Genomic DNA, 20,044 nt, shown 5'->3' with positions numbered 1-20,044 from the left:
GCGCCGGTCGGGCCGGGCGATCCCGAGAGTCTCTTCCAGTCTTCGGCGGTCCCGGGAGAGGCGGCGAAACCCGCGCCGGGGCACGGGGACTACGGGCCCCAGGGGGCCGTGCGGGAGGGGGCGGGCCCGGCGCCTGCGCAGGCGGGGCCGCGGCGGGGCCTGAAGGTGACGGTGGGGACGGGCGCTGCCGCACGTTGCGCGGGGCGGGCGGGCCGAGGGGGGGCCGCCTGGGCCGGGTGTTGTGTCTGTGTCTGTGTCTGTGTGTGACGGCAGCGGCCGCCGTGGGACCGTCACGGGGCCCGTGAGGAGCAGCGGGGGCCCCGCACGAGGTACCCGCGCGGCGGGGACGGGAGCGGGAATGGGAACGGGTGGGTAGAGAGGGAGCAAGCGGCGGGACCCACGGGACTCGGCGGACCGAGCCCCTCCCGCCCCGACTGGTGGGGGGAGTTGTGCTGGCCTGGCCTCCCTCCCGGCTGCTTTCCCTCTGCCGACTGGGTCTTGTTATGTCTGGTCCGCGACACTAGGAGCGGGGTGGGAGGTTGGTTTGTCGATAGGAAGATGAAGCTGTAAACACGGAGCCGAGGGCCTTGGGAGTTCCGTGCTGGGCTGCTGTGGCATCAGGGCGGCCAGGAGTGGGTTTGGGGAGTGGGATCTCGGGCTGTTAACGGGACTTCCTCACGAAGGGCAGCGGAGGGGCGGCACCATTCTCGGCTCTCCGGTGGCAGAACTGGAGGGAACGGCCGGACCCGTGTCAGGGGAGGTTTAGGCTGGGTAGCAGGAAAAGGCTCTTTGCCCGCAGGGTGGTTGGGCACTGGAACAAGCTCCCCAGGAAAAGGGTCACGGCCCTATGCCCGCCAGAGTTCAACAAGTGTTTGGACAGTGCTCTCAGGCACGTGGAGTGATTTTTAGGGTGTCCTGTGCAGGGCCAGGAGTTGGACTTCGATGATCCTTGTGGGTCCCTTCCAGCTCAGGATACTCCATGATTCTGTGCTACCACTGAAGGGCAGCAGGGGGCTTGTTCCCCATGGAGGGGTTCTCTCCCACGATCTGTCTGTGTCTTGGCTTTGTAGACTGCTTGAAGTGGCTGTATAAGTGTTTTATTGTCTAATGTTAGTTATGATTCCTGTTAGCAATCTGCTTCTGATGATTAACTATATCCAGGGAGCTGGACTGAGAAGTCATCAGAATTTTTGTTAAGGCTGTTAGGTGGGTTTATGTCAGGTCTTACAGACTACATGTTCAGCCTGACTTATGTCCATTTCTGAAATGTCCCAAAAGAGAAGACGTTTCTTTGGACAGTAGTACATGAAGTATCCTAGAATTCCTTACCGAGGTCAGTTCTTAAACTGAAAGTGTTCCTCAATTTACCTAATCCCCAAGATGTCATTCCTGTTACAAGTATAAACATAAAATGATTTTCAAAGGGTTGCTGCACTGGGAAGAGATAGGGAGCAGGTTCCTCTTTTGGATGTGTTTTGCTGCCTGTGCTACTAGCTTATATGACTTGCAGCTGCTCCTGTGTGGCAATTGCATGCACAGAGGATAACATGTCCCCACCATCCATCTCCCATGGGCTCGACAGCAGGTGTTTATCTTCTTTTCTGTCCAAGGGCTGTTTGAGGTAAAAAGGTTATGACTGGCCTCTGTGGCAGCATTTGCTGTCTGAGAAGCACTTCCATCAGGGAGTGAAAAAAAAAACATTTGATAATTTGGTTAGGCGGATATCAGGTGGCTGACACATGGCAAAAACTGAGTAGGCAAATTCATGTAAGGAATGTAAAAAGTTAAAGATTTGTCTAATGTGACTGTCTGCAGGCCTGCTTCACAGGCTGTGGCAGCTGGTGAGAAAAGGTTTGATTGGTTTTGGTTGTTAAAAGGTTCTGTGTAATTCTCCTGCTGTTGATGATCCTTTCTGCAGGTAAACTGATCTAACTCTGTAGGTATCACTAAGAAACTGAAGTCTGTTTTTGCAAGACAGGGAATTCTTAGTGTCCCCTAATCTCAGAAAAGAGCCCTCAGTTTGTATTTTGGCACAATTCTGGATATGTAGGGAGCTCTGTCTGGTCTTAAAGATATGACCCCAGCAAATTCAATGACAAAAGCAGGAAAATCACTGATATTTAGAATGTCAAACTGCTAGTTGAATCTAACAAATTCCTTTCAGTTAGTTAGTCTTGCAGATTAGAAAGATGATCCAGCAGAGTTCTTTAAGATGTTGATAAACTATGAACCCAGGTAGTTGAAGATGAACTTATTTTGAAAGTTAGATGGTGAAGCAAATTCAGCATCAATCATCGATGTTTCAGTATTAGGAATGGAATAAAATCACTGAAAGAACTGAGGCCTGGGCCCAAAACACGATTGAAATCTCCCTGGACAGTCAGGTGCCATTAGAATAGATCAACAGGATTTTACCTTGATAATGGCCAGTCTTCGCGAGCGAAGATCCGGGGAAGGTCTTTCCACCTTCCAGCCTGCGCATTGGATTTTTTAGGTGAGACACAGTGTGCGCGGAACTGAGCCCACCCTTTAATCCTAAGGTTCATCTGCCGCCGGGGCCAAGCGAGCTTGGACGGTGGCAGCGAGGTCCTCAGGACGTAGATGGATTGCCTTTTTAAGGGCTAACGAGCTCCACCGGCCCAGGAGTGATATTCTGATAGGTAACTACCTAGTTCCACCCGTTTAGATAAAGAGTCAAATTGGGGTCAAGGTTTCTTAATGACTGTGATATACCTGTAATAGATTCTTTGACTTGAAATGAATGGATTGTGCAGTATGGCAATAACAACAACAAGAAAAGAACTGCTGAAATTACAGGATTTTTTCTTAAGTCTTGAGTCATGATACCTCTAAAAAACACAGATCATTCTTCATGTCCCTGTCACTATACAGAAATTCCAGTAAGAGTAAAAAGTTACTATTCAATTAAAAAATCCATAGGATCTGTTGTGATTCTGCCTTCCTAAATTAGGTTCAGTCTTGAAGGTACCAGTATAGGTGTGTTAAGTCCAGCATATTTTATCCATATTAAGTCAAGAATATATCACTTCAAACTGTCAGGAAAATTATGGTTTAACCAGGTGTTAGCAGGCTAGATTGGTGTGTCTATTTATGTCTGTCCCCCCACTTTTTGTCTGTTAGGGACAGAAGCCCTGTCTCCTTTCAGGTACTGGGATTATACAATAGAACTTCAGTCTGGTTGGAACTTTGTGTTTCCTCTAAATATCTCCAATCCTTTCTACCCCAGTGCCTTCCAGCACTCAGTTTTCCCCTTATCCTCTTCAAAGTAGCTACCCAGTGTATGATTCAACAGAAAAAAATGAAAATATTTTGTTGTGTTTCCAGATGTGATGCTGCGTCTTCTAAACAAATTCATCTGAATCATAAAATTAGGTCTTAGTCTGTTTGTGCACATCAGAAAATGAAAGTGACTCTGAGGTGGGCTATAAATTTTAATTACCTGGATCTGCTATTTTATCTTTTCTGAGAACAGACCTTGACCATGTGTGACAGTTCTTATATGAACAAAACAAGAAGTTGTGTGGCTGTGATTGTGGCTTTGTAGAGTGTTGCAGCAGACAATCCCCTGCAGCTCTTTAGAACTTGCATAGTCTGTCCTTGAAGGGGGGATGAGGTAACGGAATGGTGCTTAATACAGTCAGGTGCTCGTGAACAAATTATAAAACAAAGCAGTAGCTTTTTTTCCAATGAATGAATTTTTCTGGTTATGAATAAAAATATGTGAGGCTCTTCACAGCAGTTCTGTGAGTCTCCCAAAAGTGGCTGGTGGAAGATTTTAGAAGGACATGGTGGCACTTACCTTTTAACTGCAGTGGTAGTGCTTAGCCCCTACATGTGCCAGTCAGTTAACTACTTGCTCTTAGTATTTTGTGGATTTAAACGTTGGCTTTGCTGATGTTAAAATAGATGGCATCTTTTGCTTCCTGCTGTCTCAGGCCATAGGATTGTACATTCTGATGAGGGATGTTTCTGTGCTGATGAAACACAAGCCTTGGGCTTTGTTGATGACATCTGGGAGAATGCAATCTACTTTCAAAAGTTGCAGTGTTGCAGAAACGGGATTCTTTTCTCAGTCTGAATACGGCAATGTAGTAAAGCTACTACTTCAGACTATGAGTAGGAATGTTATTAGGGTTTCGTTACTGAAGTCCCATCAGAGCTCCTTCTGGTGTAAAGACACAGCTCTCTGAGTCTGATGCGCTTTCGGACTCTTGGAGATGTTGTCATTTGGTTCTTTGCAAGTCCTCTGTTCAAAAGCTGCTGTGTAAGGCAGTCAGCTGAATAGCAGGCAAGAAGGTTTAGCCACTCAGGGATCAAGGCCTTAACAAAAGTAATCCTTCTTTCATAAGAACTATTCACATCCATTTGTAGGCATCTTGGAATAGCATTTACTGAAAATTAGATGAAGAGTGTAGTTTTGAGCATGTGTGTGTGTTCTGTAAATGTTATGATCAGCCTCTTCACACATAATTTTTCAAGATATTCTGATTGATACTGCACATATTTCCCCATATGGAGAAGTTTGAATTCACAACAGAGAATTCAACACTTACTTTGAGTATTTAGAAAAGATTTATACTAGAAGTGAATGTCTGCCAACAGTAATTCTGCTGAAAGATGAACGTTCTGTATTTTTTGCTGGGAAAAATGACAGCTTTTCAGTGTTTGAAAATGTGAAGTAAATGTGGTGTGAGAATAAAAGAAAAAAATCTTGAACCTATTGCTTCCACTGTGAGCTCTGTTCTTGTGAAAGCTGGGATGTTTTTTCCAGTTTCATGCTGGTTTACTCTTATTCCTACTTTGTTTCTAATTGTAAGGCTTTGTAGTTTTTCCTTGAGGATGTCTTTTGGAAGTCTTAGAAGCATTTTGGGTGAATTTGATGAGTAAAAATCTTGGTACTTGGTGGAGGTTGTTTTAAGTGTTTTATAAAATTATTACATAATATAATTTGCATTTAATATATTATTACAGACAATATTGTTGATTGCTGTTGGGTTATGAAGGGAAAAAACACAATGAGACAAGATCTATAATGATCCAAGGTGGCAAAAATGGCATTTCTCAAGGCTAGAAAAGAAACAGATTTGGTCATTACCATGGAAGGTGAGGCAGAAGGCTCGACAAAGCTGATTCTAAGATTTAAGTTTAAGGATATTCCTAATAAATGCCATTTATGATTAATCAAGATAAAGTGTTTGAATACCTAAGATCTTATTCTATGGATACCAAGTGCCCACCACAGCTGCTCTATCACTCCCCTCCTCACCTGGGCAGAGGGGAGAAAATTACGACAAAAGCCTGGTGAGTTAAGGACGGAGAGATCACTCACCAGTTACTGACACAGGCAAAATGGACTCGACTTGGGGAAGTTAATTGAATTTAGTACCAATCAAATCAGAATATGATAATGAGAAGTAAAACATCTTAAAAACACCTTTCCACCACCCTTCCCTCCTTACCAGACTTAACTTTACTACCCACTATCTTCTTCTCCTCCCAGTGGCGCAGGACAGGGAATGGGGGTTATGATCAGTTCATCACACATTCCCTGCTACTGCTTCCTCTGCACGGAGAGGACTCCTTTCCCTTCCACAGCATGGGGTGCCTCCCATGGGAGACAATCCTCTACAAACTTCTCCAAAGTGAATCCTTCCCATGACTTCTTCATGAACTGCTCCAGTGTGGGTCCCTTTCCATGGGATGCTGTCCTTCAGGAACAGCTTGCTCCAACATGGATCCCCCACAGGGTCACAAGTCCTCCCAGCCCAGTCTACTCCCCACAGAGTCACTGCCTCCTTCAGGCATCCATCCGCACCACGGGCTGCCCAGGAATTTCAGCTCATGCACCTGGAGCACCTCTTCCCCCTCCTTCTTCACTGGCCTTGGTGTCTGCAGGGCTGTTTCTCTTGCATATTGTCACTCCTCTCTTCTCTGGCCGCAGTTACATCTGTGCAACAATTATTTTTTTTCATTCTTAACTGTGTTATCCCAGAGGATAACTTCCAGATAACTGTGTTATCCCAGAGGCACTTCCACCATCACTGATGGGCTCAGCCTTGACCAGCAGCGAGTCTGTCTTGGAGCTGGCTGGCATTGGCTCTGTTAAACACGGGGAAGCTTCTGAGAGAAGCAATCCCTGCAGCCACCTCTCTACCAGAACCTTGCTGCACAGACACAATACCTCTGGTTAAAAGGGCTGAACTTGATTTGGGTTAGTACAATGTGTTTTATTGAAAGCCACTGTATCTGCAGTGTGTCTCCACTTGTTTTATTACACTCCTCAGGAATAAATATTTTATTATAATTACAGAAACTGTTTAAATTAAATATTGTAATTCAAATTGTATACGTCAGTGAAGTGCTGAGTGACTGAAAAAAATATGAATTAAAAAATGAGCTTGGCTACTAGAATCCAAATTGTGAGTAGCAGGAAGTCTTGAGCAAGCTGGAGTTTAGTTTTTGTCTGTAACCTTTTGACTCGGTTATCAATCGATGGCTCTATTAGTGAAAAGAGACGTGCACAGCAGCTCTGAACTCTGTAACAAGAGAGAGTAGAACTTGATAAAAGAAGTATCTGAACTCTGAACATAGAACTAATAACCATATTTATAATGTGTTTCAGCATGTGTTAAAATGTAGAGTCAGAACTCTTGAGATGCTCAATGAGAGCTGAAACAGGTGAGGAATCTGTCAAATTCAATGTACTTTTGCAAGGGAGGATCCTAAGAGATTCTCAAACAGAGTTTTGGAGAAGTGTAGAAAACTGATATGTGTATTTGTTTGTCTTTTAGTGTCTAACCCCTCATCAGTTCAGTTGTGGATTGTTTGGGTTTTTTTCTGAGGGAGTTCAGAGCCATATGCAAGAAAGTGCAGACCTGAGGCTTGCTTATATGAAGTACATTTTGCAGCTCCCTTTAGTTATTTAGTAGAAACTTCCCACTGCTTTGTAAACCACGGCATTATACACGTGCCCCCACACCAAGGCCTCTGTGGTTGAAAACCGTCTGACAGAAAAACACAAGTGTTTTAAGGGTAATGAACTAGTGACACCTTGGAAGATACAAGGATGAAAGAGGCTGTTAGGATTGAGAGTTATTACCCAGGAGCGGAATAGAAAGGAGAGAGAACTGGATCTTGGTTTGATCATTAGCCTAAAGTGAAAGGTTATGTGAAGAAGTGCAGGAATACAGTCCCTGCTTTGAACTAACAAAAGGGTTTTTTTACCCTGTTTTATCATAGATATATATGCTTATTTTTAAACTTAGTTAAGATCTATAGATGTAACTTCTCTGACTTGCTTATTGCAAACATATCTGTAGAGTGACAAATGGACAAAAAAAATCCAAATCATATAGCACTTTAAAAAGCAAGTTTTTCCCCTTTCCTTGACCTGTACTTACATTTTGAGGATGAGCCAGCAAATTTAGACTCGTTGGAAGAAATCAGAGAGAGTAGAGATCTTTTGTAGTACCACTGTGAGCTGTACTTACGTAAAAATTCAGTAGAGGGCAGAATGGAACTTGTGAACCAATGAACCCACACAGCACTGCAAAGCAGGGAGCTCAGAGTTAACTGATGTAATAGCACCGTTATTACAAATATAGTTCTGAAGAGCAGAAAGCACTACAAATGAAATGAGTGAGATACTTTCATTTAGAAGCATCTCAGAGACAGCATTCACACTTTCATACAATTAGCTACATGCAAGCTTAAGATCTAATGCTTTCCAACACAGAGGAAAACAGAGTTTCCTGGCATATTCACTGGATGCAGATCAGCTATTAAGGCTCCTGTTTAACATTCCAGATGTATAATTCAACACACAGGCATTGCATTAGGTTCTTCTGCTTTGTCTTCTGAATCCAGTGTTCAGACTTTATACATGTCTACAAGATCTTTCATTCTTCCTAACGCTACTTCTTCTTGTCCGTTTTAATACTTGAGTGTCACAAGATTGTAGTAGTAAAGATTGTTCTGTGAGCAAGGACCTTGTGAGGGTTTTTTCTACTTTCTTGACTTTGGTAAGTTTGTTTTAACAAGATCAAGAGTAGTTTAGATAAAATAAGGGTAAAAAAAGTTGTTGGCTTCTCTCCACTTATATCACTATTGAATTGTAGTAATATGATCAACTTAAAAAATTATAGCATTTACTAAGTGAAGATATTATAGAGGTTAGATATGATAGAGGTAGGGTGCAGCTAATGTTTTAGGGTAATTTGTCTGGGAGGGTTTACTGTTCATTGGTTTTAACATGATTTTTTACCAAGATTTAAATAAATTTCACCATGATTTGTTTAGCATTACTTCCTTTAACCTAAAATGTAGTGTTATATTTTTTAGACAGTTCTGAGTGGTAGACAAAACTACACAGTAGTGATGCCCGAACTTCAAATTATAGGCAAGTTTCTTAGTTTAGAATGAATAACAGACACTGCAAAAGTAGTAAAGATCAAAATACAAATTCCAAATCATGTTCATTCATACACTCAAAATACTACAACAAAGCCAAAAAAGTCTCTATACGCTGCCATTTTCCTGTTCGTGGTTAGTGACTGCATGCTATGCCGACACACTGCAGTTACCAAGAGCTTTATATACATATTTTACATTGAGTTTAAGAAAAATTATGCTCCGCATGTGTTGCACTAGTATTACAGTGATTTTAAAATGTGTTCCCAGATTTTTAGGCAAACCATGTGTGTTTTCAGTTCCGTTGTGGTTTTTTTATTTTGGTTTATAAGCTTGGCAAGATGCCTTTTTTTTTTCTTAATATACTGTCAATAAGTTCTTGAAAAGAACAATTTAAATCTGAAAACAAACTTTGATTTTTCTTATTATATTTAGTAAAAATAAGCATTACTGTGGGGTTATTTATTAAACTTTGCTGCATGGTTGAGATCTCTGTATTTGCTTTATGCAATCTGAAAGATGACTTGAAAAGGATTTCTGAAAACTTGGTTTGTTTCCTTTCAAAATTCTTCTCTGTCTACCACCAATAACCCTCAAAGTTTTCTTGATTTTACACTCAAAATGACAAGAATGTAAATTAATTCTCTGGTTTCATAGAAAGGTGCCTTGGGAGTGGAAAAAGCTCGTGGATTTTCATTGGGAACTCTCTTGTGGTATAATTAATGTTCTTTTTTTAAATAGTAACAAAACAAGTGAAAATGCTTTAAAGTCATCCCTATTTACATATTGTGTCCAGAGTGTTTCTGGTATAACTGAGAATATAAACCAGTGTTCTCTCTATATACTATACCCTCAATTCCCTCAGATGCTTTCTGACCTCTTTTAGAAAAGAACTTACACTAAGGTTTTTGCCATCTTATGTCTGCCCCCATTCTCGTACTTTAGTGTCTCTGGTAGCTCAAAAAATGTTAATTGTGACAGGGTAACTGTTATTATACAAATTATCCTGATGAAAATTTCATCTGACAGCATCTCTGGCATGATTCCTCTTTACAACAGCAGATCCACAGCAGCCTTTCCTGTACCTATATGGGCCAGGCTTGTTAGTTATGTGTTTTCCAAAGATCCCCTGTTTCTTTTTTGGATAAAATGTTACCAACACATCCAGAGCCAATGACTGGGATAGTCACATAGGCCAGCTCTGTGACGTTAAAAGATCCTTAACTTTTCTTGTCCTCAGGAACAAAAAGCGAGTCTAATATCTATTTCCTAGTTATAATTGGAAAGTAGAGTAAAACTAGCAAGAGCTAGGGTGTTCCTGCAGTATATCAGATTTATGCCAAAGCTGATCTAAATTAAAACAGAAGTATCAAAGGTTGTTAAACGAAACCTCCAGCACTGTAATGAGAAGTTGATCTGTACTTTTCCTTAAGAGGTCACTAGAGCACTCCCTTTCCCTCAGGGGCCTTGTAATCAGCTTGCCTTGAGACAGAGGTACCTTCAGGAACTAAATGGACGTCCAAGAATCCCAACCAGGAGTTTGGCCTGAACAGCCAAGATTTTTACAGCTCAGTTTACAGCCAGCTGGAGATACTACTAAATAGTTAGCAGGGATATGACAGTGCTGAAGAGGAGACCTTATCCCACAAGTGTTTGTATATTGTTTCATGGTTTGGCTACCTAGTATCTATTAAGGAGCAGAGAAAAGCTATATTTGTCCTTAGACATCATATTTTTTTCCTTTGTGGCATTTTTAAGAGAAAACTAATAATAGAAATCTAAGAGGCTTTAAAGCACCATTCTCCCTGCACCTCTTCTGTCCCCCCAAAATTCTCATGCCACAGACAAGATGCTTTTCTACCTTGGTGTCTAGAGCTTCTATTTTCATGTTTTAGAGCTGTGAAACAGCTAGTTTCATATTTATTTTGACCTCCAAGCACATTTATTGTGCAGTTTTTGTGTCCTCTTTAAGATTTGTTTGCATTGTTGAGCCAACTAATTAAAATACTACAATTGAGCAGCTGCACCCATCACCCCTTTAAAAATATTTGTTTCTTTAAAATCAATTTACACAGTATACACTATATTAATATATTGTTTTGTTCCTGTGCCTTTCCTGTAACCATTAGAACACTTCCCTCCTTTAGTCTTGTGGTGCTTCTGGATGGCAGTGTAAACTTCAAAAGTTCTCTCCTTCGTTAATTTGGATAAGCAAAGCACGTACCTATGAATCACAGTAAGATCATTAGGAAAATTCTAACCTTGGTTCAAAAAACATGTTTTCTTTTATTCTCTCAAACACAAGCACTATCATGTCTTAGCCTTTTCTTATATATTAAGGTGTTTTTCTTCTCCACATTTTTAAAGTAAGCTGTAGCTCAGAATATTAGCTATAACTGTACTATCTGTGCGTACAAGGTGCAGAACCTTTTCAGGATCTACTTTAGATGGTTAGAGAACCTTCCTTTTGACCAGCCAGGTCATGCATCATGGAGTAAAAAAACTTTAATTAATGAGTTTGAAGTCCATCTGAGAATATAGGACCAAAAAAAAAAAAGGTGGCATGGCAAGTCTTGTAATAGCCCCGGAAGCTCTGTTTTAAAGCCATTGGTGGTGTTCTATTTTTAAGTCTTACGTGGTGCATGTAACTCTGTGAGCAAAGGCCTTGAAATTCATTCACTACTCACAACTGTGTTAGTACTAAGCAGTGAGCATTGAACACATAGTGGTGACCCATTGCTCCTTCACATGAAGGAGAATGCAAGCCATTTCATACCCCAGTGATCTGCAGCCACTGCAGTGAGTCAGAGGTGTTACACAGTGTTAATTTTCTGCTCTCAATAGGTGCTGGACAACAAAGCCTAGAAATGATGCTTTGAGAAGTGCTACTGTATATACACTACATAGAATGGAAAAAATGCTTTTCAGTTTCTTGGCCCTGTACAGAAGAATGATGTTCTGCCAAGGCTGCTGGAATGCAGTGTCCTGTTAATGACTCGAAATCAGAGTGCTCACCATGGTTTCCCCCATGCTGTATAGTGTCCATTCTCAAAGCTTGTTTAGAACAGGTATTTTTCAGTGAGGTACCATCCACTGAAAGTAGGTGAATAGTGGAAGTCTGACTTAAGAGCTCCCAGGTTCCCATAGATGGGTATCCTTTGCTGAGTCTGCTGGCTGCGTATTCTGAAAATCTAGTTAGGGCAGATGCTCAGTGTTATGTACTATTACTGAGAGGGAAAACAGTTCTCTCTGGAGAGTGTTAGCCTGCAGGAAAGTATCACGGGTGGGGTTCGGCCCCGCGATAGACCCTCGCACACATTTTGCATAGGAAACGAGTCCCCAGATAGGTGACTCACAAAATGGCTCTTTATTAAAACAAGGTTTCAGTTTATATAGAGAGGTACATAGAAGGGTCTCGAACAAGGGTGGGATTCTTGCCAGGGGCACGAATCCTAAGGGTCAGAGATAAGGGAAAATGGAGGGATTGGCTGCAGGGATATGTCCAGCCATATAGGGAGATTTGGGAGTTAGGGAAGGAGGGGAAGGAATGGTGAGGGGGGCACAGATAGGGGAATTCTGCAGGGGTCTGTGGAAGCGGCATCTTATCGCTGGATCTCAGGCGCTTCCTGCAGTCGCAGCTGTCAGAGCACCTCTAGATCGATTTCTTCCTCCGAGGTTTCTTCGTAGCCTTTCTGTATCTGTCTCCATTCTCTGTAGGCCTCTGCTGGTCCACTTCCGACAGGAAAGAAGTGTGAGTGGCAATAGGCTAGGGATGTAGTTGTCATCTTCAGGCTTACTGAGTTATAGAAATTATAACAACGAAAGTAGTTGGCATATGACAGAGTGCCATCTGAACGCTTGAGTTTTGCTGAGTGTTTTCGCTACATCTTGTTTGGAGAAGCAATTGCATTTGGATTTAAGAAGTAAGCAAGAATCTCTGCTTCTTGTCAAATGAGATACTACAAGCAGTTGCTGCTTCCAGTAAAGCCCTACAGAAGACTGACTCGTTGAGAGCGAGTACCTATAGCTGATTTACTGCTCCATAAGCAGCAGCACTTCTTGATTCCCACTGAGTTCATAGAAACTCAACGGGACTGACTAGCAGTTCCTTACATAGAGACACAACTTCCTTTTTCTCCTATTGATGCAGTACCTCCTGTTAGTACGAGTTCAACAAAAGTGGGAGTCTGTCCTTCACAAACAAGGTAAAGGTGCCCAGGGAGTTTGAAACCATTCCTCCTTTCCTCACATCAAACATTGTAATTATAGTAATTGCAGTTCATTCAAGCGCAACAATAACATAAAAATACCTAGAAAACATACACAGATGCATTTGTATTATGAAACTTTCCTTTCTTGGAAGAGAGCAGTAATTCACCGCTGAGGAACTTCTAAGTTGCACAGAAAAAAATCTCCCATTTGCATGTCAGTATTCAAAGGCAAATCTATACCATAACTTCTTCAGTAAGCAAGGTTTCAGGCTGACCAAAAATCTTCATACTGTTAGTTTGCCTATTTCTCTAAATGTGCCTTTTTTTTACTTCAGTAGAGTCATCAATGTGTTGAAGACATATATTTGAAAGGTGGGGAATTAGTGGAAGAATTGCAACTTTTTGAAGATACAGACCTTTCCGTACTTTTCTTGTTGCATACCTGGAAAATCATAAAGGGTATGTATCATTTCAGGTTTGGGGTTTTTTAAACTTCTGCCTATGTTATAAAGTATTGATCATTTTCAGCAGCGTAGATGGATTCACTATCAAAGCACATGACTGAAATATACCTAAGGCTACAAGTGAAGGGGAAGCAGATATGAAGTTTTAATTAAATTTGAAGGATTTGAATGTTATGACAAGTAAAAATAGAAAATTCAACTAACTTAACTGGTATTTGTTACATCAGTTAGTGTCACTGGGTTTTTTTGGAGGGAAGGAAAGTTAGTTCTGTAACTTGCAGTCAGTGTATAAAGGAAAAGAGAGAGTTTTTTATTCATTAGTTCAAAGTACACATTTTTTTAGGGAAAAATTACTTCTTGATGTCTGTACATGCCAAACAAAATTCATTTTTTCTTTGTGGGGAAGTTCTCAATAGTTCTTTTGAACTTTACTGAGTAACTGGTAAGTATTCAAAATCATAAAGTTAACTGGGGTTATCCACCATTTTAATATTGTAATTGTATTGTAATATTTGGAAAACTGCAGTTCAGTTTTGCTTATGTTAATGCATAATATTCAACAGTATCTTCCCCCTTCCTGATAGATGTATACTGGCAGGTTGTTGCAGTTAGCTTTGTTACTATTTAGCTTATTGGTTGATCATTAATAGTTACTTTCATTGGGGTTTTTTAATTGTATGAACTTTTAGTTCAAAGTAGTATGGAACATGAAAAATTATACCAAAACTAAGAATGTATTAATACCAAAAATTAATTTTGATTGCACTCATTTCAGTGAGTTTATACTACATTTATGTAGGCTCAGAGTATCACTCAAGCTATCAGTTGGTACTCTAAGCGAAGTTTCAAGGGTGACTTTTTCATAACTGTGCAAGATTCTGTAGATAGAAGCAGTAGATAGCACTAAACACCTAAAAGTGTTTTTAGAGAGTAGAATGAGCATCTTAGCCGTGAGGAGAGTATGTCAAGTGAAGGGCCCATTTTAGTTCAGAATGCTGAAGAAATGAGATATAAAATTATTTCCTTGACTCTGGAAGGTAACAATTTCTTCAAAGAAAGTCAAGGAAATCCTGTTTAAAGTAGAAGAGTAGAAAGCCATTTAAAATTTGAGAATTTCAGGTGGCTTTGGAGCAAATAGAAATCAGGTCATTGAAATGCAACCTGTTTACTCTTGTTTCTTCTCCCTAGAAACTTCATCCACATTTCATCAAAATGCAGCGGAATCTATTACATGGTGCATCTCAGCTGGCACATGGGACGTGTTGGTTTTTTCCTCACACTGCCGTCTTTCAGTGCTTAAAAGGACAGTCCATGCTGTCTAATGTGGGATGCAAAGTGATTTTGGCACTGGACCCCCCTAAGCGATGTCTTCATGCAGGTGCAGCACACTTTGCCTCAAAGAAAACTGCTTTTCCATCACAGCCAGCAGACACTCCTCACAAAGAAGAGAAAAATCCTTCGCCTTCGGCCACTGGTACACCCAAGCAGAGCCCTGCGGAGTCAGATCCCTTAGATCCTGATCCATTACAGGACAAATCAATTAGCCTTGCTCAGAGATTCAAGAAAACTTTTAAACAGTATGGAAAAGTCATGATTCCAGTGCATCTTCTGACTTCCACCGTATGGTTTGGATCCTTTTACTATGCAGCCATGAAGTAAGTTGATATTTTGTTGCAGTGCCCAATACCATGATTGAATTGAGACTGACTTTCACAGATGAAAGGACATATAGATTATTATTGCATGTTAAAAAGTGCCTTTATATGTATGTAATGGAGAAATGTGGCTGTGTACCAGGTCTGTTGCTAATGTTTGAAGGAATGCTCATCTCCCCAGAATTATGCATGGATGTAAACAGCACTGAAATTATTAGTAGCCTCTTAAAAGGTAAAGAGAGGGATTTGGAATCCTGATTAGGTGAGATCTTTATAGACCTTTTCTTTCTTTGCTGTTGGACTTCAGGGTATTTCACCACTTCTTCCCTGCTTCATCCCCAGTCTTCCCTCATCTTTATATTTTCATATCATTTACCTCACTTAGCTGCTCACAAGCTATCTATATCCTTTCCTTTTTTATTTCTGTTTCTGGAAAATGGTATTTAATAGAAAAAAACTACTACATCAACTATGAGCTGCTAGTTTGCTAGTTCAGATGAAAGAGGTTTTATTTATCTGCAAACAGTTTTGCTAAATTTGCTAAATATGAGCAAATGTTTTTCTCTGGACTGCTAATGTTGTATATTTAATAATAGAAAGCATGAAACAAGGACAGTTCCTGGTGGCAAGGATGGGACTCTGACATCAGAATGCCTTATTGCACAAGTGTTTGTTTTAGTTACTCTAACCAGCTGGCATAATTGCTCTTTCTGGGAGCTATAGATCCAAATGTCATTCTAAATTTAGCTCATGTCAGAGGAATAAAGGTCTTGAGCTATAAAAATATTTGCTTTGGATGAATTCAGGCTGATGCTTATATCCAGACGTTAAAGATTGAGTGAAGATTACTTTTCTTGAAACTCTAAAGCTAGCTGCTAAAGTAGGTATTTGGCAGAGGAAAACAAATATTTAACTAGAAACTAATTATAACAAAGCTTCAGTTTGTCATGCCAGAAGAGCAGCACCCTCTTGAAGTGGAAAAATAACTTTCAGAATGACTGCTCATGATACGAGACTAAACAGTGGCAGTTTATGAAATAGCACAGTTACTAGGTCTCCATTTTCTACTCTGGTAATAGGCCTTCAGATTGTAACTGTTAGTAAATTATTGCCTGTTATTGTTCCTGATGCTAAAGTGACTGCATGCTCTGAAGAATGCTTAAATTATTAGATAGAAATGGATAATGATACTAATAATATAGCATCTCTGAATATTGGAAACTGTTCTTCTATAACTTCTCCATACAGTTTCTACTGTAATATAAAGATGGGCTTTCATTTTTTCCTTTGGTGCTGATATTAGCTTCCCTGGCTTTCACGTAGAAATTGTGGTAAGAGCTCCCTGCACCCATTTTAACACTTTATAATGACAAGGTAGAGCAACTGAGCACAAAGCCCCTGAAGTCTTGTCCATATAACATGTTGTTTCCTTTTCCTCTGCCACACTCCATTTGTTTGATATATTTGGAAGTCAATGGAATGTTGTCTGAAATTTTAAAAAGGAAAAAAAAAGTTATTTTAGGCAAAACAGAACATGAAATTGAGCCTGCACAGCTGGAGCCTAAGTAGCTGTCTTACCACCTTTATATCTCCTTACCTTCAGACATAAACTGGGACACAGGTGAGTTAAAAGCTACTCAACCCAACAGGGATAATATAAAGGGGTCACCTTCTGGAACATTGAACAGATGTTCCAAACATTAATTTGCCCACTTGTTCAGAAATATAAATCCTATAAGTATATTGCTTAGATGAAAAAAATTCTTTGCTCTCAAATTACAAAGTTTGTGTAATAAAGAATGGAAATAGTGCTCTAAATAACTGTTCAGGTTTCAATTTCCAAATCAAGTTACCAATTTTTTTCTCTTTTGTAGTGGGGTGAATGTTGTTCCATTCCTAGAGTTGATTGGCTTACCAGACAGCGTAACAAACATCCTGAAAAATTCCCAGAGCGGAAATGCACTAACTGCGTATGCATTGTATAAAGTAAGTATAAATTTGGTTTGTTTATAAGCTCCAAATCTTGCCTGGTAAACTACACAGGGTTGGCTCTTTATAGCAGAAAGAATTAATTAACTTTCTTTGATAATTATGTGTACTTGAGCATTCATTTTTGTAGGAAGAATATTCACATGCAAATTGATATGTGGTGTGTGTCCTTCAAGGAGTCTATATGTATAATAGCTTCTATATGTAAAATAACTTCTTCACTGCAGAACTATTGTCTGCCCTCTGAGATCTAATTAAAACTAAGTTATTCTTCTGTATCCCTGACATAATTAACAGGGACAAAGAGGTAAAGTCTAAACACCTCGTTGAATTCCAGATAGAAGTACAGTTATTTTTATCCTAGAGGATTCTCTAGTTTGTGTTTCTACCTTAGTTGCTCGTCACTGTCAAGTATTTTCATTGTCTGTTTGAATCAATTAGTTACATTCAGGTTTGGGTTTCTTTTTATTGCTTTGTATGTGCACAGTCTGTGTTTGGGAAACTTGAATCGTGTCAGATCATGCAAAAACAAGGTATTGTATTTGCTGTACATGCCACTATTTGTTTTGTTTACAAATGTGATGTGCTTCTTACTTGTTTAATTTAAAGGGGTTACTTCCCCAAACAAAATGTGAAAGTACTACTATTCGCAATTATTCCTGTGCCTAAAAAAAGACCAGTAAATAAAGGTAGTTAAATATAAAGGTGTTGTTATAGCTGGGAGATCTGGCAGTGTTGGAAGAAACTCAGTGTTCACATACTGTTTGTTCTGAATTGCATTCTGAGATGCCTAATGCTTGTCCCACAAGCTGCACAGGGAGGGTTTGTGTGGTGGTGTTTTTTGTGGTTTTTTTTTTTTTTTTTTTTAATGGAAGTCTAATGCCCTTGCCGTCTCTGTCAAAATGATACTTTAAGTAGAAGGTATGCATTCTGGAGGATGCTCTGTAAGTTGGTTTATTTCCATATAAATTGAAGATACCTTTAAAATTTGACACTGGTCAAAATAAATGTTCAGCATTAAAAATACCGTTTGCTGTATGTTATTGTCCTGTTTTATTTATGCAGTGTGTTCTTTGATTTCTTTAAGATTGCAACTCCTGCCAGATACACTGTGACTTTGGGAGGAACATCCATCACTGTTAAATATCTACGTAAGAGTGGCTACATATCCACACCACCACCAGTAAAGGAATATCTGCAAGACAGGATGGAGGAAACAAAGGATAAAATTACGGAGAAGATGGAGGAAACAAAGGATAAAATTACGGAGAAGATGGGGGAAACAAAGGATAAAATTACGGAGAAGATGGGGGAAACAAAGGATAAAATTACGGAGAAGATACAAGAAACCAAAGATAAAGTCTCATTTAAAAAAATAAAGGAGTAGGAGAGATGCTTAATTTTGGATATATCAAACAGCACTTTAACCCTTTGTGAGGCAGGATATGCAAAGTGCACTTCTGAGCTTTTTTCTTTCCTTTTTTTTTCCTTTTTTTTTTCTTTTTTGTTCTTTTTGGTTTTTTTCACTTTGTCTGGAGACAACAATTGCTATGGGGATTTAAAGGTTAAAGTTCCCTGGGGGAGAAGTTGTGACAAAATCTCAGTTTACAGAAGGAAAAGTGAATCTCGTGCTAGAAGTTAATATGTCCATTGGTCATAGTGTTAACAGTTATTCTTCCCTCTTTTTTTTTTTTCCACACCCTCCTTCTCAAAATGGAGATGGTTTCTGCCAAAAACCACTGCTTTATTCTTCTTCCATCGTCGTGCACAGCCATTATTCCACTAGTCTCTGAACCTTCCATTAAATGAGAATGAAGATTTCACTGCTGGGAAAGGCGACATGTTTAGGTTTTTAGAGTATGTGGACCCAAGCCTCTTCAATCGTGATCATCTCTCAACTTGGAGACAGACCATTGTCACTGCATTGATACTGCACATGAAGGAATCGATGGATTAGGTACTGGGGTAGCCAGAATGAATCACAACGGCTACACTGACTTCAGCCAGGCTGCCATAGTTTACAGGTTGAGACTATGAATCTTTCTTGGACAGTGCATGTTTTCAGAAATCTCAACTGAAAGCTTTAGGAAGATAAGTTAATCACAGTAGCCACACTGTCAAGTATACTTTGTTTCCTGAAGATGATTTACAGTAGAAAGTCACTAAATGAAATTAATCAATAATTGTATATTAAAAACTAGGATTTGTTTATTGTGTTAAAGTTTACAAACCTGCTCTATTTCATTTTTGAAACAAATAAAAAACTTGAAAGATAAGTTTATTTGAGAAATTGCTATACTAAGGGGCTTTTAAAACACACGGAAAGTTATAGTTAAACCCAAGAGTTCCTGCTACTATTCAGAAATCCCTCAGACTTCGGTAGAACAATTTGAGTAAAATAAGCATGATTTTTGAGACAGTGATCACAATCTGCCAAACTTTTTTTCCCCCCTAGATTTTCTTAAGTCAAGCAAACACTTACTCATAGCTGAAGGCTGAAATGCTGCCTCAGAGATGCCATAAAGGACTATAGTTGAAACTGTTCTATTTGACTGGGCAGGCAGACTTCTCTTGCTCTTACTCAAATAAGGCTAAATTGAAAGTGTGGTTTTTCCTATTTCTACTACAAATCTCACTTGGTAGCAACTCTGCATGTGTATGTTGTTTAACAGAAGTGCTTTTTTGCAGGGGGGTAGGGGCAAGGAACAGAGTTGGACCCTGAGCATTGTGATTGACTAGAGTAAAAGAATATAGCTGATGAAGTATCAGCTCTGTCCCACTGTTCTGTTTTCATTCAAGTCACTGAGGGCCTCTCCGTGTTTAAGTGAGTTGAGCTTCATTAACTTAATTGTGCAGGATTGACTACATACTTCTCTGCCTCTGCCCACATGTCAAATAGTAACTGCAGTCTAATGCCTACCTCACAGGGATGTTGTGAGGAATAATCATTGTATATTCAGTGACCTAGAGATGTAAAGTGCCATGTTTCTGATAAACATTATTAAAAAAATATTTCTGTGAACTCTTGCACTGCTGAGTACTACTGTAGGGTTGGACTTAAGAGATACTATTTTGTTTTTTAATTTCAGTGTACTTTTCCTTACTGTCCCCATGCACACATTCTTCTGATGTTGGCATTTTTTCTGGTTTTCTGCTTCTGGGGGCAGTGTTATCTGTGTCCTGCAGAATCCTGCAAAGCCTGAAGTCTGCCTCAGTAATACTGCATGGTCATTCTCAGTCTGGAGCTGGATGTGGGACCTTCTTGGTGCAGCTCCCAGGATCCATCTCTTCTTTG

The 20,044-nt window shown here is 40.0% G+C and overlaps 1 protein-coding gene across 2 annotated transcripts; it reads left to right on the top strand.

Annotated features, from left to right (window-relative positions):
* Positions 1-192: 192 nt before the first annotated feature.
* Positions 193-19,771, top strand: FAM210A (family with sequence similarity 210 member A). Of its 2 annotated transcripts, none has more exons than XM_050306970.1 (5): positions 193-329; positions 12,977-13,100; positions 14,294-14,760; positions 16,635-16,746; positions 17,837-19,771. In XM_050306970.1, exons 3-5 carry the CDS (start codon positions 14,318-14,320, stop codon positions 18,134-18,136), a joined length of 855 nt encoding a protein of 284 aa, XP_050162927.1. In that variant the 5' UTR covers positions 193-329; positions 12,977-13,100; positions 14,294-14,317; the 3' UTR covers positions 18,137-19,771. The 2 variants fall into 2 exon arrangements, with proteins under 2 accessions (XP_050162927.1, XP_050162935.1); XM_050306978.1 differs by having other exon boundaries at positions 226-329; positions 12,980-13,100.
* Positions 19,772-20,044: the final 273 nt, after the last annotated feature.

The sequence above is a fragment of the Myiozetetes cayanensis genome, unplaced genomic scaffold (genome assembly GCF_022539395.1).
Source record: "Myiozetetes cayanensis isolate MyiCay16 unplaced genomic scaffold, myiCay2020 scf1, whole genome shotgun sequence".
NCBI lineage: Eukaryota > Metazoa > Chordata > Aves > Passeriformes > Tyrannidae > Myiozetetes > Myiozetetes cayanensis.
This window is presented reverse-complemented; position numbering and strand designations above follow the sequence as displayed.